The 23,301-nt window shown below is 36.4% G+C and overlaps 1 protein-coding gene across 9 annotated transcripts in view; it reads left to right on the forward strand.

Moving 5' to 3' along the window:
• LOC120425934 (flotillin-2) overlaps positions 1-19,374 on the forward strand; it is a 367,849-nt gene extending 348,475 nt beyond the window's left edge. For 4 of the 9 annotated variants that reach the window (XM_052709313.1, XM_052709311.1, XM_052709312.1 and 1 more), the window contains exons 3-8: positions 420-607; positions 3,323-3,461; positions 9,260-9,476; positions 9,542-9,677; positions 11,769-12,167; positions 12,229-19,374. In XM_052709313.1, coding sequence (XP_052565273.1) covers positions 420-607; positions 3,323-3,461; positions 9,260-9,476; positions 9,542-9,677; positions 11,769-12,167; positions 12,229-12,408 — 1,259 coding nt within the window. In that variant the 3' untranslated portion in view covers positions 12,409-19,374. Of the gene's footprint in view, positions 1-56; positions 273-419; positions 608-1,128; positions 1,144-3,322; positions 3,462-8,882; positions 9,170-9,259; positions 9,477-9,541; positions 9,678-11,768; positions 12,168-12,228 lie in introns of those variants that run through there. The other 5 variants (XM_052709315.1, XM_039590557.2, XM_052709316.1 and 2 more) reach the window with 5 other exon arrangements.
• Positions 19,375-23,301: the final 3,927 nt, after the last annotated feature.

The raw sequence follows: 23,301 nt of genomic DNA on the forward strand, positions 1-23,301 counted from the left end.
TTGGCAAAACTGAAATTCCAGTTCGCTGCGAGTTTCGAGCAGATGGAGAAGTATCAAGCTTGTTACATAGCAAAGTCATATGATTTTTTTCGTAGTTTCAATAGCAGTACATGTCATGTTGTTAAAAACCGGATTCATAATTGGGGAAATTACTTATCCCAACCGTTGAGTTCAAATAGAACAGTGCGTCTGGTGAAATTGAATTAGTTCACGTATAGATCTAGAGATATTTTCAACTTTGAATTCATTTAAGACATTGGCACTTGTGAGAGGTATTGCACAGTCAGTTGATCCGAGTGATTCTACATCATTCAACTCAGACCACGATTGCATTGAGAATCATCGCACTTTTTGAGAAGTTGAGTCGTTAAGAAAGCTCCAGTTCTAACAAAATTTTCCCTTTTCCCTAATTTTCTCAGGTGGCTGCTGCGGATCGACCAAGAAGCGCACAATCGTCGGAGGCTGGGCCTGGGCCTGGTGGCTGGTGACCGATGTCCAGCGGCTGTCGCTGGAAGTGATGACACTGAACCCGATGTGTGAAATGGTGGAAACGGCTCAGGGCGTCCCACTAACGGTGACAGGTGTTGCACAGTGTAAAATCATGAAGGTATTTTCCCACCCATCCACTCGTATTGTGTAGTAGTATTGCCTGCCATAAACCAACCCAAAACAAAAAAACAGAATGCCATACCCGCCCCATGTATAGTGCATCCCCCATAATCTACTACTACTAGCGAGCACGAGTTGCGGCGGTAGGCCCAACTCGCCGATGAGTAAAGTATTGTGACTGAAGTATTTGCATTTGTTTTCTTCACCGATTTGCGTTACGTTTGATTCATCTTTTCGTTTTCGCCCATTCATAATTTATTGTCATCCAATTTTGCTAGCAAATATATTCATTTAATAACTTAACTAAGACCGCATTTTCATGCTATACGGTAGAAATAGCAAGTTTTAAACCTTCTTCCGAATATTGCTAATGAAACAACCGTTGATAAAAAAAAGCATTCTTATAACCGATTAACACCTGTGCGTGCCTGTTTCATTGTCGATATTCATTCAGAGGCGCCCGCATGAAGTAGTTTGGAGTAAATCTTTGAACAACTTATTATCATTCTTTATTTTTAGATTAAATATGACAAAGTAAGTTATCTGCCAGTTTTTTCCTAGCTTGTTACGTTTGGCAGCGTCTAGTACACAGCATTTCTTCTGTTCAATAGCTGTGCTTCTTAATTATCGTCGTGTCAATGGTTGTGCTGTAAAAGTTACATTTTAACTCCGTAGCACGTGATTACTGATCGAACCTGGCAGGAAAAAAAAACTGCCAGTGCACTATTTTTTGCTTGTATGATAGAATGATCACATTTTGCAAACCGTTGCAAAATATAGGTTAAGATCTACATAATAAATCATCAATCTAAGTTAGGGTAATTAGGTGATTTTGAATGAAGGCGCCTTTCTTTCTTGAACAAATAATAACGCGTTTTTCTTATCTGCTTTCACGCTGAATGTGAATATTGCTATTAGGTAAAATGAATGTTTGATTTTAATGTACATTTATGTTGTTTTATGTTCACTCGATTCAATTCGATCACGGCTCTTCCGAAGACGAAGAATAACAAGTTTGACGGTGCCTCTGAAGTTATCACTTAAATAGGTTAATTGTATGTCCGATATAGTAAAAACAACGCTTCAATAAATATTTAAAATGAATTCGAACATCTCAAATGCATCGATTTGGAGTTTTGCATTAAAAAATAGTTTTAGAAATAAATAAAATGTATTTTTTAAACTCACATTACAATTCAAATTATAGAAAAATAATTTTAAAACTTAAATTGATTAAAACTTTGAAAATGGTTTCAAATTAGATAAGTCGTATTTTTTAAATCTGTTCAGTCAACAATCTGTGCGAAAAAGTAAAAGCACCATGAGTTCAGAAAAATAAAATTAAAAAGGTACTTTTTAGAAAAAAAATAACTCCAAATCGAAGCATTTGACATGGGAAAACTAAAAGACGTCATCAAACTTAAAAATTGTTGCCTTCGGAAGCGCCATGCATTGGTGATTTGTGTAACATTGAGTGATTTTTTATGTCTTCGATATTGTATCAAGGCTTTTGCTATAATAATTTTCGTAATTTGATATTTTCAATATTGAAGAAATGATATTATAATTTAAACTTGCTGCTAGAAATAAAATTACACAGTTCGTTCGTTTTTTTAATTCGATTGTTACATTTAATTATTAAAAAGAGAGTTGAAATTTTATTTTATGTTTGAATTTCGACACTGATTTCATTTCAAAGTGTTGATTTGATGTTGTATCACAGTTTGACTAGCCTAGAGCTTCCCATTAAAAATACATTCGCTTACTTCGCTCATTAAAATGTGCCATCGCTCATTGTTCTCATTCATCTAAATTGGGTTTGGTTGGTTTTATCCTTGTCAGCAGACAGTATCAGCAAATTATACTATGTTAACTTTTCTCATATATATTTTTTTCTATAATCCTCGTATCGTATACTCCATTGCACTTTACTCGTTTATTATATCGCTTTATATTGTTTTTACTTTATATACGTAATGATTTTATTTTTTCTTTATTTGTAGTGCCATCGTTTATAAAAAAAAAACTTATAATTTCTACTATACAACTACATGAAAAAGAAATGAAAAAACTCACCCCCATTCCTTCCCATCCCAAAATCCGTCATTGTAGAGTTTCCGTTTCCGTATTTTGATTTGAGTATGATTTCGATTAGTTTTGATAGTCTTTAGTTTCTTTTTACGAGAGCAGCATAGTACATTTAGAAACCAATGAGTGAACTCAAATCTATTTCATAGTGGCGTGTTATCAACTAAGTTTGATTATTCAATCAGAACCTTCCTTAGTTTTCTAAATTTCCATTTCTATTTTGCTAGCGATGTGGTGTGTTTTGTATTTTTCAGTTTTCTCAACCTAGATTTTTGCGTTTCCTAGTTTTCTTCTGACAAGAGGCTCAATCGTTTCAATCAGAAAGCATCCCAAGCTCTAGAGGCAATTCACTCCGATCACATGTTTGTCCGTGTTTTGCTGCAAGAATGCGTTAGCGCCACCAAATTTCCTAGAAGTTTAGTGATTTGAAGAAATAAACACCCACACCAATCACTTCTGTTTTAAAGAATAAGAGAGAGAGAAAATGAGCGAGCTGATTAGCTAAAAGCCAACAACAAAAAATGTAGTTGAAATTCATCCAGAGCTCAAGTAGACGGCAAACGGGCCCTCCCGGACGGATAGCCGCATCTCATTCCCTGCGTTTTTTCATTTCTTTTTCTTGTAGATGATGAACGTCTATTATTTTCACCATCAGGCCGACGAACTGCTCGGTACCGCCAGCGAACAATTCCTGGGCAAGTCGGTGAAGGAAATCAAGATGACAATCCTGCAAACTCTGGAAGGACATCTGCGTGCCATTCTCGGTAAAATTTACATCTTTTTTCCAAATGTGTGGGCTTTATTTGTCTACGCTTTAACAACGAATGTGTCTTAATTCTTCCCCTAATATATATTCAGCAAATCTCAGGTCAGTTCGCAATAGATTGAATCAGTCATCACGACCTCAAGAAATGTATTTGCATGTTATCTAAAACATTCCAATTCATCATTATTATGTTTTAATTAATTGAATTTGTTCATGACATGATTGATACCACTTTCGAAAAATACACATTGCTTACAAACTGCAATTAGGTTCCTTTGCAAACTCAAGCGGTTTATGCAAATTAAATAAAAATGGGACGAAAAAATACACAAATAGCAGTCAAAAACGAGGTCCATTTTCTAAAGTTTTTATTCTAACTCTCTTTCTCCTGTTCTCGCAGTCACTGCTGATTTGAACAAGACTTTGCTTTTTGACCCCAAACAAATCTTAGATGCACCACTACAAAGTTATTGTGTTAATATTCATATAACTTTAACTCGGTTCAGTGTTTTCATATAATTTGTAATACTTGTGAGAACTATGTATGTAAATACATTAATTTCACAGTCCCTAAATTAATACTCATGTTTTAATTTATTTTTCTAAACAACATGTTAACATTGTCATGTGTTGTTTTTAATTGTAAGTTCTCATTCTTATAGATTATAAAGATATACTGATTGTATAACAAAATTAAAATGATTTTTTTTCGTATTCAATTTTATCTGTGAAAAATATGTTTGCCTCATCTGCAATGAAATAGCGATTAGGCTGATTAAATTTAGCGAAAAAAAAATCTTTACATTTACGTCTTTTACCGACTTGTGGTTCCTAAATTCAAAAACTTGTAGAAAGATTAAAAAGTCTTACTGCGAATAAAAATGCACCAATAAGCGTTATACATATATTCTGAATAGTTTACAATCGATTATATACATTTACATGAAAAATACCCAAGAATAAAATTTCAAGGCAAAATAGATTGTCGTTTTTTGTAATCAAAAATACTTTTTTTGAAAGTTGTAAACAGTTCATATGTTTTGAATTATAACCTTTTCTTGGTTTTTTTTTATCAGCAAATCCCCACGAAAACAGCAGGATTCAAAACAAGGGTCCTGATTTTCGGTTCAAAGATCAGAAATCACCCACACATCGCCGAGCGAATCTTTGCCGACTGGAGCTCGCAACCAGTCGTGAGTGAACACTACACTCAGGCGTCCAGCGACTTGCTCAATCGCTTCTCCCAGCGACACAAATGTTAATCGCATCGATGTTAATCGGATTCCTCGAAAAAATTTACATAACATATCAAAAAATGGTGAAGTTGTAATAACAGGTTACCGTGAAACGATTTTTTTGTAAATAAAAACTACGTTTTCCGACGCGCTGCGCATAAAAGAGAAAATTACGGAAATTGGAAAAATCATATTTTTTCTCTAAAACTGCATTAGCTCTTTAAATTTTAAATTTAAATAAAAAAAATAATTTCAGCGATGAACTACTTTTTACCTACTTTTTTAGGTACCAAAAGACACAACTTTTAATTACGAAAAGAACTTTTTTTTAAAACAATGCTGTTTTCATGGGAGTTTTGGCCGAAATTCATATGATTCGCGTCACGAAATTTTTCACTTTTTTCGAAAAATGTCTCGTAAGATATCAAAATTATCCAAAAGCTTGAATGTTATTACAGATTCGGACTAGAAATTGAATTATTTACAAGAAGTGACAGTGGAAAACTAATTTCAAATCAAACTTTTCATTTGCCGTGACGTTGCAACGGAATGAGAAATAGCGAAATTTCTACCCTTTTTGATATCATATAAATTAATAACTCATGGTTTAGTTTTGATATACATGTGCCATTGTTAATCCAACTGCGATTGATGGTTTGTCCAACCATCCATTTGTCAAAAAAAAACAAATATTTTTTTTAAATTGTCAACCTAACGCTTCCAGCAACGTTAAAAAACAAATTAGAAATAAATTTATTTATTTTTCAATAAATTACAATTTAAATTACAGGTAATCCCTTTTACCACATAAATTGATTTACAAACTTTCGAAACGGTTTCAAATAAGATAAATCATAATTTAAAATCTTTTTCGTCTAAAATCTGTACAAAAAAGTCAGAGCATCATGAGTCCAAAAAAATAAAATTCAAAAGGTACTTCTTTGAAAACAAAGACTCCAAATCGAAGCATTTGACATAAGAAAACTATGAGACTTCATCAAACTTTTTAAAAATAATCTTAGACTCATTTCAATATCATTTGATTTGGTATGGTAATTTCTAGATTATGAGAGGTATACTGCCGTTCTACGCATAATTGTCCCATTAGGGTGTAATATGGTTGTATGGAAAAAAAATAAAGTTGTCCAAATTTAGCGAGCACAGCAATTTTTCAGTTCCTTTTAGGGTCCTAAACAACTCCCCAAAGTTTGGGAACGATTGGTTTAGTCCTCACTTTGCGCAAAGCAATTCAATTTTCCATATAAATTTGTATGGGGAAAACCATTTTTTTGGATTTTGATATTTATAAAATCTACGTTTCACGCTGTACTAAAACCGGAATCATATTCGAATGCTCTGGAAGGTGCTCTACAACTTTCCCGAAGAGAGTATGGTGCTAACTTGCTCCTAAAAAAAGATACAGCGTGTTCAAACTCGTCTAAAACGTGTTTTTTGCTCGAAAATCACGTTTTAGACGAGTTTTGAGGACGCTGTATCTTCTTTCAGGGACAAGCTAGCACCATACTCTCTTGGGGAAAGTTGTAGAGCACCTTCCAGAGCATTCGAATATGAATCTGGTTTTAGTACAGCGTGAAACGTGGATTTTATAAATATCAAAATCTAAAAAAATGGTTTTTCCCATACAAATTTATATGGAAAATTGAATTGCTTTGCGCAAAGTGAGGACTAAACCAATCGTTCCCAAACTTTGGGGAGTTGTTTAAGACCCCAAAAGGAACTGAAAAATTGCTGTGCTGGAAAATCGATTTTGATATTACACCCTATTGTCCCATGTCATTTTTTGACGATTTTGACTTTTTGACATTTTTAAGTTTAGTTTAACGTATACTTAAAGAAAAACACATAAAATCTAGCACTTTATTCGCAAACCCATTAAAAACAACATCAAGTATGTTTGTCCCATCGTTGTACTTCTACGCATAATTGTCCCACCAATTATTTCCTTTCACAAAATCCTTAGTTTTACGAAGTATTATGTCTTGTTTACCTGTTGTATACCAAGAGGATAACTAATAAGAGTGATAAACTGCTAACTGGGATGATTAGGGACAAAAAACGGTCGAAAAATTTCAACCGCGTTTTTCTCAGTTGCACTTTTTTGAACATGCGACAATTATGCGTAGAACGGCAGTATACCTCTTTTTGGTCCATAGTAAACATTCCGGTAGAGTAAGTTTCTCATACAAAAAAAGCTGTATATTTATGCGAGTATTTGATCTAAACTCTCTAATTGTCACAAGCTGGTCTCTTAATTGAAAAAGATCATATCTATCAGCAAATTTACAAAGGAGCAAATGTCAATTGTTCCACACGTACAAGCCGTGAATCATGAATACATTAGACCAACTAAATACATTTAAAATTGGATCAATATTTTTCGTAAAAATTAAAACCATCACTTAAAAAGATATTTACGTTAAGGTTGCTTCAAAAAGTGATGTGCATTCAATGAAAATTTACGTCAAATTTTGACCGCAGGCCCAATCAGACTTCTCTACCTATACATATTCTAGCCAGCAAACCAGCTGACTTTGTAGTTCACTTGACGGAAAGCATACGAGCAGCCGTATAAAGATGTTTCCTGACTGATATGCTAGTCAGTTCGTCGTCGTCGTCGTCGTCGTTGTACTAGACGCTAGGTACTAAAAAGACTACTCGACTAAGTTGCAGTTGCTTCGCGACCGGAAAGCGACAAGCATCGGTTTTGTTTACCCGCGCGCGAAAATCGATATCGTTCTAAATTGGTGTAATTGCGTGAAAAAAAATCGCATTGGTTTACGGTTTTGATTTGTGTAGTTAACATTGTGATAAAAAGGTTGTTTATCAGTGGCTAAGATAAAATCGATTTACTTTGTTGGTGAGTGTGGCTTAAATTCAGAGTTCATTACTTTTTATTTAGGATCTTTTGCGATGCGCGATGTGATGTTGAGACGATGAGGAAATTTCGTGGTGTCTCCATTTGAGTAGATTTGTACTAGGGTGTTTGGGGTTGTGGTGTTTTGGCATGTGGGGTGGGGCAGGTCGGCTGCACATTTTTTTCATATTGGGGTGGATATGGCTTAGGGGGGTTTGGACGAGTTGCTTAAGAGTATCTCCGGTTGATTGTGCGAGTGGGGGCGTAGTGGTGAAGGGGATTGTTGAGGGTGGGAGTTTAGAGAGTTTTATGTTGAGGGGTTTTTTGTTTAGGCTTTGGATTTGTAACGGGGTTTGGTGGGGTATTGGTGTTTAGAGTAGTATTGTGAGAGTTTAAAATGATTGGGGAGGATGGGTAGGGGGTGCGAGGGTATGATGGGGGAGTGTATCGCGGTTTCCCAAAAATACCGCAGTTTGCTTGAGGCATAAAAGAAGATAATTCATAGCAACGAGTCCATGCACAATGGCTTATCATAATCATCGCAGATGATGTACTGCAAACAATTTGCTAAACGTAAATAAATATATTTTAGGAAGGACAAATGCACTAGGACAGCTATGCTTTTTTGACGAAGCTTAAAAAAAATCTGTTATGTCAATTCCTTTTTTAAAAATAAATTACAATAAATTACAATTTTTGGTTAACACTTGTAGCCTCAACGGGGTCAAAAAAGTTGGAAATGCGACTACACCGGCTCTTTGAACCCTTGGAAAAAAGTTGGAAATGCCTTTTTTATTATAACTTAGGGTAGACGCATCTGTTTTGAATCTACCTTGTTTTACGCAAGAATGCATCCAATTGCTTCACATTTTACAAAACCAATCAAGTCATATTGTTGCTTATCATCTTTGACACAATCGCTAATCGAAGATTGAATGCTAGCAATTTAGCGAATTGAATATTGCCGGTTCAATTTCTGTAGTATTCGTTCTAGTTCTGCTAATCATTTTTATCACGAGTGCATTTGCTCTGTCATGGTTTTGCTCAGTTGTTATATTTCAGACTGGGTTCAGCTAGAAAAAATCAGTACTTACACACAGTAAAATGTATGCATTAGATTCCAAATTAGTCATTATCCTGGCAGTTCACTCACATGGGTTGATGCCAATCTTTTAGAACATAATAATTATAAATGTCTGTTTAACAATTCTTCAAATTTTACATAAAGGTCAATGTCAAAGTATATCTAAATTCTGTTCTGTGTTGTTTCGTCGGGCGTTATATGAAAACGTGATGCAAATTCTGGCAACCTTCTAGCACAATTTAGTGCCGGTCAATTTATGAACACTTATTAGCCCATGAACGAGCCCGACTCGTGTATCATAACTAGCTGTAATAACCAGTTGGTAGCTTACTAGTACACCGCTGGTCATTCGTTAGTTACCTACAACTACTCTACAGATAAATTGGACTCTCAGCAAAACGTAAAAGTGCACTTTGCTAGTGAAAACTATTAAAGTTGACAATGATAAACGTTTGGTTGGGCACTCTCGAGCTTGTTTTGATCCTTGGTGGAACTTGTATGGTCGTAAAAAGGTAAACATTTGACTAACCTAGCCCCGAAAAGTGAATTTATCCCCCAGCACCTGGATAAACTTGACCCGCTTTTACTCCATTTCCTTCCAGGAACTCTTACCGTCGAAGAGGTGTACAAAGACCGCGACCAGTTTGCGGCGCTGGTCCGCGAGGTGGCCGCACCTGATGTTGGCCGCATGGGCATCGAGATCCTGTCGTTCACCATCAAGGACGTGTACGACGATGTGCAGTATCTACAATCACTGGGCAAGGCCCAGACGGCGAGCGTCAAGCGAGACGCGGACGCCGGCGTCGCCGAGGCGAACAGGTGGGTTGCTTGACAGGGTTGAAAGATCTCGTCAATACTAACCTAGGTATTTGGTCACGTTTTAGGGACGCTGGAATTCGGGAAGCCGAATGCGAAAAGAGTGCGATGGATGTTAAATATTCTACGGATACCAAGATCGAGGACAATGCCCGAATGTATAAGCTGCAGAAGGCCAATTTTGACCAGGAAATCAACACCGCGGTAAGATATTTAATTTGTTAGCAACATTTGTTGGATAACCAATCATTCTTTTCAAAAGTGCTCAAAATCAGTTTAAACTATCCACTTACATGTCACGTGTATTGCTAGTGTGTCACAATTATATAAAAGAGATGTGAGAAAATTTATTTCTAGATATCTGTTCATTTCGAAATATTTAAAAAAATCTTCAATCAAATCATCAATTTTTATTCGTTTTTTCGTCAAATATCAGTTCCACTGTCAAGAAAAATGAGTCATACTTTCACTACTGACGAACTGACGTGCCACCAGGAACAAATTTATCGATAATTTGTGACCGCATTCTTCTTTTTCTTCTTCTCACTTTTCTCTTCTTGAGTGAATGTCAGAATTCGAGTTTTACACTTCACCACTGCAGCTGCGAAAAATGCAGGAACAACAAAAGAAAAGGGCTGGTCTGAATAAGAATGAAAATGTTACGAAAATTCTTAAATCATCATAAACATTGACAAATAATGCAAGACAATATCTAACCCTACCTTTTTTTTATTATTCGAAAAATTTAAAAAAAAAACAAAAACCAACAAAAAAACAAAAACAAACTAGGGTATTTGTCCCTACTAAGCCGTGCGCACTTTTAATTTGATGTATTCTCAAAGGCTGATGTAGGCAGTTTTGCATATATTACACGAATAAGTTGGTTTTTTAATGCTAATGCTCGTACTTAATCACATTTTTGATATGGATTCTTGCACTGTAACTTGGATTTTGCCCGCACTTTTCTCTCGCACTTTTGACAACAAGTATTCGAAAAACTAGGCAACCAGTAGTTGTTTATTTACATTTCTAGTCGCAGTTTCCACAAAACTGGACATTCGCACTTTAAAATTGCGTTTGACAGCTAAAAAACAAGCGACCAACAGCAGCTCGCTATGATCATTTTTTAGGAAATTCAAAATTTTCCAAGACAGTTTGACAAGTCGTAATAGTGCGATCAGTAGCAATAAATTAGTGCGAAGTCCGATTTAGTGGGAATTGCGCAATAAAAATACTTTATATCGCTGTATAAGCCCGAAAAACTAAAACATTTTTTGTCCCTATTTTGGGGATACATCCAAATGTGCATATTTTCGGCCTAACTTCTGTTTGGTTGAAATCTCGAAGCACGTTGCATTAGGTGCATAAATAGCATGGACATCATTTATATAATTCATTTCTGATTTTTAAACATAATTAAACAATTGTTGCATAGCCAAGCAATACAACCGTAATATGTGAGATAGACTGTAACGTGTGAAAAGCGCACACACACTGTCACCGTTTGTAGAATTGCTAAATGTACCGTAAATATACCCATGCTCTCCGAGATGGACGAGGTAACTTTAATCAGTTAATTTATTGATTTGGTGACAGTTTATAGATTGTTTTTGCAATGGAATTGTGCAACCCCACCAACAAAAACACATTGCCGGTGGTTGGAGATTCGGGGGACGGCTCTCATTCGTGTGCTGAGCGATGGCAACTGAGTGCCAACAAGCGATATGCAAAAGTGGTGAAAATTTTGGACCTAATAGGCAACTATCAATTTGCCAAGAAAAAAAGTGAAGAGTGATATATTTATTACTTTATTTCTTATTTAAGTGGAAAAAGTGAATTATTCTTGTCCACCAATATGAAGATAATGACAGCACGTATCATTCTCATGTGGCAGATTCCTGCCAGATTTAGTGAAATGCACAATTTCGTTGAATTAAGTTTGGTAGACCCAACATAGGTACTAGGCCCAAAATAGGGACAAATACCAAAAAAGGTGTATGTGGTTATGCTACAGACATGACCAGTATGACAACACTCATCTTAAGATTACTTAGTCAAAGTTTCAACTTTCATTGTCAGTATCGAAAATAGAAGGTTGATACTCATAGTGCCTAAACTCGCTTGGTTCGGTAAATTTCCCCCATCGGAACATTCCTGAGGGCACCGGCCTCTCAAGGTTGTGGAAAATATCCTATTAAATTGGTTCATAATCTATTTGAAGGACTCTTTCCAAGGTGGAATTCAAAACTGAGTCTTCTACCTAAACTTGAATCACTCCTTTCTTCCCATCCACAGAAAGCAGAGTCCCAGCTCGCGTACGAGCTGCAGGCGGCCAAGATCCGCCAGCGGATCCGTAACGAAGAAATCCAAATCGACATCGTGGAGCGCCGCAAGCAAATCGAAATCGAAACCCAGGAAATCAACCGCAAGGATTGCGAGCTGTCCGCCACGGTGAAGCTGCCGGCGGAGGCCGAAAGCTACCGCGTGCAGATGATCGCCGAGGGCAAGCGCACCCAAACGGTCGAGGTGGCGAAGGCCGAAGCGGAACGCATCAGGAAGATCGGCGCGGCCGAGGCGCACGCAATCGAGATGGTGGGCAAAGCCGAAGCCGAACGGATGCGGATGAAGGCGAACGTGTACAAGCAATACGGCGACGCCGCCATCATGAACATCGTGCTCGAGTCACTGCCAAAGGTTTGTGTGGAGTTGGCTTTGCGGTTTGACGGGAGTTTCATATGATCTTTTTTTTTTGTAGATTGCGGCCGAGGTGGCAGCTCCGTTGGCGAAAACCGAAGAAATCGTGCTGATCAGTGGCAACGACAGCACCACGGCGGACGTGGCACGCCTCGTCGGGCAACTGCCGCCGGCCATCAACGCCCTGACCGGTGTGGATCTGTCCAAGGTTTTGGGCAAAATTCCCGGCGCAAAGGCATAATAAACAGAACAAGGTAACACACAGACACACGCATGCAAACGAGACGAGACCCGAGGTGAGCAGGACCGCCCCCATAGCTAATCGTTCGAAATCATAACTAAATCAGAGAGAGGGAGAGAGTTTTTAAGGAAATTTAGCACGATCTGTGTACAGAGAGCAACGTTTTTCGTTTTTTGGGAATAGTAAAATTATTATCGACTTCGGCGTAAAAGTTAACCTCACCCTTCACACTCCAGACATTATAAGACCAACAACAGCGAGAGTTTGTGCTTTAACGTATGGTTAAAAACAATATATATTTCAGTTGAATGTTTAATAAATGTTTATGCGTCACAAACAGAACAATACAACATTATACAAAACACAAAAGTTCATTCAAACTAGAAATACAGATTATTGGTACTTCATTCATTCTTTATTCTTTATCAAAAATTGAATTCCTAAAATCTTGTTTTAAAATTTCGTTTTGAATTCCGAATTTCCTATTCGTTAGCAATAAACATCAAATTAACTTAAAATGGAACAACATGGAGACCGAAAAATGTAATGTATTTTCTTCCTCAAGTTCATTTTTCCACTAGAAAATCCCTTAAAACTGCTTGCTAAATGATGATAACGAGCGTAGTTCAGAGTTTATTTTGATTTGTTTATTTCTGGCATGCTTTGCCAGTCTAAACAATAATAATAATAAAAAAAACTTTGCCAGTCATTTTTGGAAAATTCGCCTTTGCTAAAAATGTCTATTACAAAATGTCTTTTGTTTTCCTTCGTTTCGTTTTACATCGAATTAAGTTTTATCCTGTTTAAGGATTCTCCGGTAAAACTTGTCTTCTCTTGTTATGTTTTTATTCTTTTTAAAGAGTCTTTTTAGTTTCAGATATTATTTAAGTCTTGTCTTCTCCTAAACCTCTAAAGTTAGCTATGTTCAAAATATCATTCTTCAATAGCAGCGAGGGAAAAATCTTTTGATGTTGGGTTCCATTGAGTTTCAATCCAAAAAAGAACTTTCAGTTTTTCTCTCTTCCAAGAGTTATCAATGATTTTCTTTAGAGATTCTCTAGTTGTCGATCTGTACTGTTTGAATATATCTTGACTTTTTTTTGATAAGGTCCTATAAACAAACGTAAACATTGAGTGTATCCCGCTTACTCCGATGGTCTTTGACATAAGGTGTGAAAGGGATACACTCAATGTTTACATTTGTTTATAGGACCTTATCAAAAAAAAGTCAAGATATCTTTTTTTTTTTTTTTTTTTTTTTATTATAGAGATTTTACACCATTGTGCATTCGTCTCTTTAAGGTGGATAGTAGAAGAGGAAAGTTTACAAAGTTTTTGATCACTTGTCTGGCTATATTTCAATAATTGATACCATGCCTTTTTTCTAACGATTTCTGTCTTAGTTTCAAATATTTACGGGCAAATTTGGATCTTAGATTATCAAGTTCTTTGCTTTTTTCTTCGTCCTCTTCCTTCGAGGATTTAACCGTTAACTCATAACACTTATTGTAATAATATTTTGCTTGTATGGCATCTTCGTCTTCTTCATCTGTTGTTTCTTCTTCAGCAATCTCTCTTCGTTTTGTTCTTAAGTCGTAATCCGCGTCCAAATATGCTTGCAAGCGCTTCCGGGATTTGCGAGTGTGCTTAGAAAGCACTGTCTCGAATCCATCGTTAGATTCTTCGGCAATTTCACTTGTTTCCATTGCATTTTGGTCTGGTTTACTGTTGTTGCTTTTTCTGCTGCTGCTGCTGCTTGGCTCAGGTTCAGTCGGTGGTTTACTGCTTTTTTGGTTCACCTTTTTGCTCGAATCCCCACATTTTTTGTTCTTTGCTTTGAGTTTGCAAAGTGATTTTTTGCCTATAATCGTCACTGCTGCAGCAGCGTTGTTTACAGTGATTGATTTCGGCGTTGGCTGTTTCAGCAACATCCGCAAGGTCCGAACTCCATTTGGGATCCCTGGGAAGAAGTTAATCCAGCGGTCGTTGGTGATGGTTAAAATTTCGCCGTATTTACTCATCACTTTGGCTACGTCATCATTGCTTATGCCTAGAGGTAGGTCAAGCACACGAACTTCCGTAGCGTTGTTGTCCAGGTAAATCGGGATTTTGCAACCCTGATATACCAGAGGTTTGTCGATGATGGACGAGGCCATTGCTGAGTCGGCGAACTGCAACACGGCTATTTTTCTTCTATTGCATAATTGCAATGCTCGCAAGTTTTCTTGGTTTACTTGAAGGTCTGCGAGAAATTTTTTTACAAGCTTTGGGCTTGGTTGGTTTTGGAGTTGACAAAAATCCAGAACCACACTGTTTTTGTCTACGGTGCACATTTTAAAAAAAGCGGCGACGCGCACACAAACTGCGGACTGGCGTTGAGAATGCGACTTGTAAGGTCGGCGGTTACTTTGCAACTGATATCTCAATTTATCGATGGTCTCTTCATTCACTAAAAAAACTCCAAACTTCGATGCTCTTCTTTCCTCGATATCCTCAAAAAAAATCAAATTATTCGCTCTACAGCATTGCCTTAGCGTTCTCGATTACGAGATTCCTACTCGAAACTAGGTAGTCGAAGGCTTGATTGTTGAGGCAATTGCAAACCTCTTTTTACACCTTAGCTTCCATTTACCCCGGGATTCGAACTGACGACCTTTGGATTGTGAGTCCAACTGCCTACCAGTGACTCCACCGAGACAGGACCCAGGGAGACGACTCCTACACCTGGACTGAGCTAACGACCTAACCTTTTTAGGTTAGTCCGGGGCCAACATTTACTTCCCGTCCGACGGAAGGCAAATGGTTCATTCAATTAAGGAATAGTTCCGCACTGATGGGCTATCTAAAATCAGCATACGTAGATGTAACTTGTTACCAAACCGAAAAAGTCAAAATGATGTTACCAATAAATCGTAGCAAACTGGGCTCGATGTTTGTTTGACATCCTATAACCTTAATATTTGCTTCCGTAGAAACCTAAGTAGAGTTGGTTGTAGATAGGCCATGAGTGGCACACTCAGAGCTGTCAAAGTGTTTTTTTTTTAAGAAACTCACGCGAGTTTTGCCGCTATCTTGGAGCTGAAACTCTAGTGCCGCATTTGATTTTTTTTTTCAAATTCATGCGAGCTCCGAACACACTGACAAATGATGTTCGATTGAACCAAAACTGGCACAAACGAGTGTGGCACTTAGTGCCGCATCGGCTCTTCAAACGAACGTACCATCTGTGTCATCAAACGAGCGTACCAAAAGATTGAGTCTTTACCTGAGTCAAGTAGTAGTACACTCAACCCCCGGTTGTTGGTCACTTTTTCGTTTGACACTTTTTTAGTTTGTTCCGTTGGGTTGACAAAGTCTAACTAAAAAGTGACGAACTGTAACTTTTTACACGGGACTCACACACACTATCAAACAAAACATTTGGTGGTAAGTGTATGCTCTGTGTAAAGAGAGTGTCAAACTAAAAGGTGACCCTGTTCGTTTGACAACAATTTGTGTCAATCCAACGGGGTTTCAGTGTAGTGAGATTAAAATTTCTCCCGAAATCCTTTTACAGTCGACTCTCCGGTTGTCAATATTCGAGGGACCATCGAAGAAAAGAATCATCAGGTCACCGAAAGATGCAAACAAAAACAAACAAATGTCAAACATCATTCAAAGCTTCGTTTCGCAAAGAAAAATGTCTATGCAATCCGTGAGAATGTGAAAGTATTGACAGCCGGAAGAAATTTTTAAAGCAAAAGCAAGAGAAAATATCGAGGAATGAAGAGAATCGAAGTGTGCAGTTTGAAGGGTCTGAAGGAATCATCGGTAGATAAAGCAATATTGAGCTCGAGAAGACCAACAACCAACCTCCAAAGAAAAGGGGTCAAGAAACAGCTTTACGAACAGCTGAACAAAGGAGAGGGATCAATTTCTTTGGGCTTTTTTTCACCCTCTCTGGCTTGCTTTCGCTGCCGCTGCTGGCCATTTTAGTTGACCGGTTTCTTACCAAGTGCGTACACTGCTTTGATATCTTGAAGCAGAGAGAAGAGAAGTTTGCTCTCTTTTGACTTTTTTTCTTTTAGTAAGTGGCAGGCCTGAGTTCTTATGATGAACATATTTCCGTTTGTTGATTACATCTTATAATGGTTGAAATTGAGGGGATTTTCTTTTTTTTTTAATACATTCATTTTGTCCAAGACATTCTTCTTATTGTCTATGCTTCAATGAAAGACTTGCTGCAAAAGGGTAAATTATCATTATCGCTGAGTTATACCAATCATGATTTAAACAGGTATCTCGATCATTTCCATTCACCATTGTCTGTTCCGAAGTATTTAAATAATGCGTTTAAATGAAAGCACACGTGTGTAAAACAATAAATGTGAATAATAACAAAACAATACATGCACTTTGACATCAAACGAAATATTACTGCCACTCTGGTCGATAGAAAGAGATCATACCATCGTAAAACGTTCGATTTCAGCTTTGATTTCATTTCCCACATACACACTGTGTATCCTCTAAATAAATGTTTACGTCGTTGTTGTGTTTTTCGTAAAGTCTATTTGATTGTATTGAATTACTAAAAGTAAAAGGTATGACTATGATCGTGAACTCACCATTAACCTACTTGCAACGTTTGTAAAGTACATTAACTTTCTTCACAAAAACAACAAATCTGTAAGTAACTTTCATTAACAAAACGAAGTGACGAACAAACATACCGGCAGCACACTCACGAACCCAGTTGTGTTCAAAACGAGAAAAAGATATAACGAGAGAATACGATCCGACAACCGTCTGCTGCTAGAACACTACACGAATCGTTCAAATTACTGACCAGTAAGAGATAGTTGAGAATGCGACATCGAGGTTCTGCACACATTTTACACACTGTAAAGCAAACTACACTTACCAACATATTTTCTTCCACATACACATTTTTCCCTTGGACGGCTATTCTGTTGAAACTCTTTCGTTTATGTTCACATTCGTTAAGTCCAATTTAATTCTATCAAATACAAAATCATACGACTACTCTCGAAGCCAACTTTTCCACTTATATACAAACTACACAACAAAAAAAGAACAAAAGTAGCGACAAAAAATAACATCTCGTAAGATAACGAATCTTCCCTTACCTAGAAAAAGATCAGATCGGAAACCATTTTAAGACCCGTCCTGTGTCGTGTCAGTAGAGATCAAAATGGCCGAAATCCGTAGCCGCCTCAGCCCTCCGCCGTCGTACGCTTTCATCTCGAAGCAACTCCCCCGAACAGAAAATAGGAACTATAAAAACATAGAGCAAAACTAGCAAAATCGAGTGCAGCTTTGAGCGTCTTTCAAAAATAAATACAAACAATAAAACAAACATCTAAACCAGCTTATAAAATGCTAGAAATTGCTCCCCAATGCATGTTGAGAGGCGCTTTGTCGTATATAGTGCAACTTTCTGAGCTGTTAGAGCCAAGTTATGCCAGAGAGAATATTGCTTCTTCAAGGGGCTTGACCTTTTTATCTCGTTCTAGCAGAAGTCGATCGAAATCCTTCTTTGCTCTCTCTTTCTCAAGAGCGAAAGATTTGCACAAGAGTGAAACCGAAAAGCTGAGAGAGCACAGAGAAGGGAGAGAGAGTAAAAAAAAGTACGAAAATGCGATTCTGTCGTAGAGAGGTTTTTTGATTCTCTCTTTGCCGTCACGCTGCAATTCTGCTAGTACGTTGGATAAATGTCTTGCTTTGCGCACTTTTTTTTTTGTATTTTAGAGCCTTAATTTGAAAAATAATCTTCAAATTCCAAATGACGTGTAGCGCAAGACAAAAAAAATCTTTTGTTTTGCAAATTCCAACGCAATTCGCGGGCAATAACTTTCGAGTCGCATAACAAAAAAAGAATAAATCCAGCTGCAGATCAAAATTGTAACTAGCAGTAAATAGCATCCTAGTGCAAATTCACGTTGAACCGATTTCACTACAACCACACAAGAAAAAGAAAAAACTAAGGAAGAACAAAAACCTAGTTGCAGATACAAAAGTGTATATTTTTATACTCCTTATATATTAAATGAAAAGCTAGGTGAAGGAAATCAATATACAAAAGAAAGATATTAACAAAAAAAAATCATATTTTGAAGTCGTGTAGAATTAGAATGTACTCTAACGGAAGATGGCTGCCCCTCCCCGCGCAGGGTCCAGTTCGCTTCTCCGCTAATTCAAACCAGATATTAGTATCAACTATACTTTCGCGTTCCTCACTCGAAAGCTTTTCTTTACCCAAGCAAAAAAACAAGCAAACTGACTAACAATAAAATATAAAAAAACAGACCACTTAATTTCCATCCTCATCACAGATATTTAACGTGTACGATATATAAACAGAATGTTACTACATTACTAACTCACCTATGTTACGACTAAACACCAACTTTTTTTTCCGTTATTTATAAGTTTGACTAAATCAGGATGGTGGATTCTAATCCCTGAAAAAGCATTTGAACAAAAGTTAACCTTTTATAATAATATATTGAAAAGCAAAAGAAAATCGCTAAAGAAAATTTATTAAAATCCCTAAAAATTATTGAAACAGCAAAAAAAATCGTTAAATCATAATTCAAAAAAAGTAAAAGCAAAACTCAACCCCCGTCATCACTTGAAAGCCATTTTCTCGAACAACTACCGCTGTGTGAATGTGTAACTCGGTTAATTAAAACATTAAAAGAAAAACTCGAACATCACTATCCTTACATGAATTCACCACGGGTTAGCTAAATAATTTCCGAATCGAAAAAAAAAAACAAAACAAAACACATTTAATCAAGTAAAAGATGAATAAACAAAAAGTATTTGATTTACGATTTGTCGGAAGCAAACAGCTAAACAGAAAAAAAGAGTTTAAAAAAATGTATAAAAATCTTTTAGGAAATATATACCGAGAATGTGTATCACTCTGATGATTTAAATAAAGAAGTATGTAAGCGAAATTTCTGAGTGCAGTTCAATCCATCCGAAAGCATTTTTTTTCTTACTTTGTGGTTATAATTTTGAGTTGGGATATTTTTATATTAACCCTCTACTGCCCAAATTTTTTTTTCGAAAATATTTATTTTTCCCGTGTTCAGGAGGTCATTTTGAGCAAATTTTGATCTACGAAAAACTTTACTTCTCTTGTTTTATGTTTTTCTTGTTTTATTTTTAGTATTCTAATTTGCATTTATCTCACGGTGTATTTTTTCGAAACCTCAAAGATAAAAAAAATCGGTATGTCTGATATTTGGCACCGTGAAAGAAGGGCTCTTTCCCGACATTTTGCGGGGTATACCGAAATATTTCGTCGGGGGGTCTAGAACAACTTTTTTTTGAAGATTATTTTTCGATTTTATGGGATATTTGTTCAAAAAAATCACAGAAAATCGGTGCATTCATGTTGGTATCGCTCGAATTTCTTATGAATATACCTTGGGGACTCTAACCAACTATATTTGATCAATATTTGACCTCCAATTAAAAAAAAAATCGAACCAAACTTACCACATTTCTAGCTTTCTTTGTAATTACCCCAAAATCCAAGCTGGACCCCGATACGACCGAAAGTAAATCTTTTCTTTGTACAATTTGTCATGAAATTACAGCAACACATTGCCCGGATACAAATTTGAGCATTAAACAATGCAAAACATGGATTATTTATTTAATAAGCTGTTTATTACCCAATAGGTTCCGAAATAGTAGTTTATGCAACAAGTTGCAAAAAGAGGATTTTTCAGCACGAGTCGTACATTTATCCAACGAGGTTCACCGAGTTGGATAAATACGACAAGTGCTGAAAAAATCAAGTTTTGCAACGAGTTCCATACAACATTTTTTGCAATTTCGAAAAACACCCATTGAGTGAAATTTTAAGTCGAATTTTCATGTATTTTGTCAATAAATCGTGTAAATCAAAAAAATGTTGAAAAGTGTTACTTTTCGAAACAAGTGCTGAAAAGTTCAACTTTTCAGCACCCATTTCAGTGCTGAAAAGTAGAACTTTTCAGCATTTATTTTGAAAAGTGTTGCTATTCGATTCTGTTATTTTTTCGTACAGAAAAGTAGGCTATTTCGTCGTTCAAGAATGACAGGAAAAGTAAGTAGTTTCACGACGGAATTGCAAAAATTATTGTTTCAATCCTCTGCCACATCACACTATTGCATTTAAAAACATTTTAAAATCAATCACATTGTAATTTTGGTTCAATATAAGCAGAGATATGTCCAATTTTCTGAAATAAATAGTGTCTTTCTCCAAAATTTCTTAATTTAATTACCTTTCACATGATGGGCACTGCCTACTAAGATATTTTTTTGACGATAATATTTTATTGAAACATAAAAATTATAACAAGTTTTGACGAAATTCATGAAAATAATTCTGTAGCATTCATTACAAAATTCAGTAGACAGTACCCATCATGTGAAAGGTAATTAAATTAAGAAATTTTGGAGAAAGCCACTATTTATTTCAGAAAATTGGACACATCTCTGCTTATATTGAACCAAAATTGATTCTTTTTTATGAAACTTGTTCAGAAAACTGTTCTCTACAATGTGATTGATTTTAAAATGTTTTAAAATGTAATAGTGTGATGTGGCAGAGGATTGAAAAAATAATGTTTGGAACCTATTGGGTAATAAACAGCTTATTAAATAAATAATCTTTGTTTTGCATTGTTTAATGCTCAAATTTGTATCCGGGCAATGTGTTGCTGTTATTTTATGACAAATTGTGCAAAGAAAAGATTTACTTTCGGTCGTATCGGAGTTTCCAGCTTGGATTTTGGGGTAATTTCAAAGAAAGCTACAAATCTGCTAAATTTGGTTCGATTTTTTTATTGGAAGTCAAATATTGGTCATATATAGTTGGTTAGAGTCCTCAAGGTATATTCATAAGAAATTCGAGCGATACCAACATGAATGCACCGATTTTCTGTGATTTTTTTTGAACAAATATCCCATAAAATTGAAAATAATCTTCAAATAAAAAAGTTATTCTAGACCCCCCGACGAAATATTTCGGTATACCCCGCAAAATGTCGGGAAAGAGCCCTTCTTTCACGGTGCCAAATATCAGACATACCGAATTTTTTATCATTAGTTTGTTCTAAAAACACACCGTGATCTTGTTTAGTTTATGTTTGTTTTGGTAGGATTTGGCCTATTCTACCACCTAATATAATTACATTTTGCCTATCTAATTATTTCACGTTTTTACACTCACTTTTTCAATTTTTTCCATGTTTTTCACATTTCTTCCTATAGAATGGCACCATCATCATTTAAATTGCAAAAAAATGCGTAGAGGCATAGTCTGGGACACTACAAAAATTACTCAATGGCGGGCCAGTTGAAGTTTGTTGCAATTATAGGTATTTTTTGGACATATTCGTCTTTCAAATATATGCCTGTTTTCCATGCATATTTTCCATCACTTTTGTTAAAAAGCTTTCAGTCAATTGATTTAAAATTTATTGAAATCAACAATTCTTTGGAAAATGTATTTAACGGCGTAATTTTATTTTTAAATTAAGTGCAACAAATAAAAAATCGTTGTGAAAGCTTTTTTCAATAATTATTTATCCAATTTTAATATATTTTTTTATAAATTATGGCCGGGACCGTGGTGTAGGGGTAAGCGTGGTTGCCTCTCACCCAGTCGGCCTGGGTTCGATCCTAGAAGGTCCAGGTGGCATATTTCGGACTGGAAGTAAATGTTGGCCCCGGACTAACCTAAAAAGGTTAGGTCGTTAGCTCTGTCCAGGTGTAGGAGTCGTCTCGCTGGGTCCTGCCTCGGTGGAGTCGCTGGTAGGCAGTTGGAATAACAATCCAAAGGTCGTCAGTTCGAATCCCGGGGTGGATGGAAGCTAAGGTGTAAAAAGAGGTTTGCAATTGCCTCAACAATCAAGCCTTCGGACACCTAGTTTCGAGTAGGAATCTCGCAATCGAAAACGCCAAGGCAATGCTTGTAGAGCGAATAATCGTTTTTTTTTAAAATAAATTTTGGTCTGACTGAATCAAATAGAAGTCACTCAGATTCGTTATCTAAATGTCATGAGTCCGAATCCCGAGGTGGAAAATTTCTTAGTGCAAATAAAAAAAAATCAAATCAAATCAAATTATTCGCTCTACAGCATTGCCTTGGCGTTCTCGATTGCGAGATTCCTACTCGAAACTAGGTGTTCGAAGGCTTGATTGTTGAGGCAATTGCAAACCTCTTTTTACACCTAAGCTTCCATCCACCCCGGGATTCGAACTGACGACCTTTGGATTGTTAGTCCAACTGTCTACCAGCGCCTCCACCGAGACAGGACCCAGGGAGACGACTCCTACACCTGGACTGAGCTAACGACCTAACCTTTTAGGTTAGTCCGGAGCCAACATTTACTTCCCTTCCGACGGAAGGCGTGATCAGACAAATCTCGTCTCGAAAAATGCCACCGGGACCGTCTGGGATCGAACCTAGACCGACTGGGTGAGAGGCAATCACGCTTACCCCTACACCACGGTCCCGGCTAAGTGCAAAATAAGTGAATATTAATATATAAGGCTCAGTCTTAAAAAAAATGTGTTATATTTGTAAACTTAAATGGATTCCTTTTATTTCTACTATTATTACAGTTTTCTACTTTAGTCGAATTTGAACCTTTTTTAATACATTCTTAAAAATGTTTGATGAAAATTTTGACGAAATTTACTTTTTTTCACTCACATTCAAACGTGTGAAATTGTTTCAATGAGTTAAATTTTTTAACAGCATATTTGTGTTGTATAATCGAGATCAACATATTTATAAAACATTTATTTTATGTCAACAAAAAAAAAGATGAACAAAAAAAGTTAAAACCATCATTTAAAAAAAAATCACTTTACATGCGG

This window comes from Culex pipiens, chromosome 3 (assembly GCF_016801865.2).
Source record: "Culex pipiens pallens isolate TS chromosome 3, TS_CPP_V2, whole genome shotgun sequence".
NCBI classification, from domain to species: Eukaryota; Metazoa; Arthropoda; class Insecta; order Diptera; family Culicidae; genus Culex; species Culex pipiens.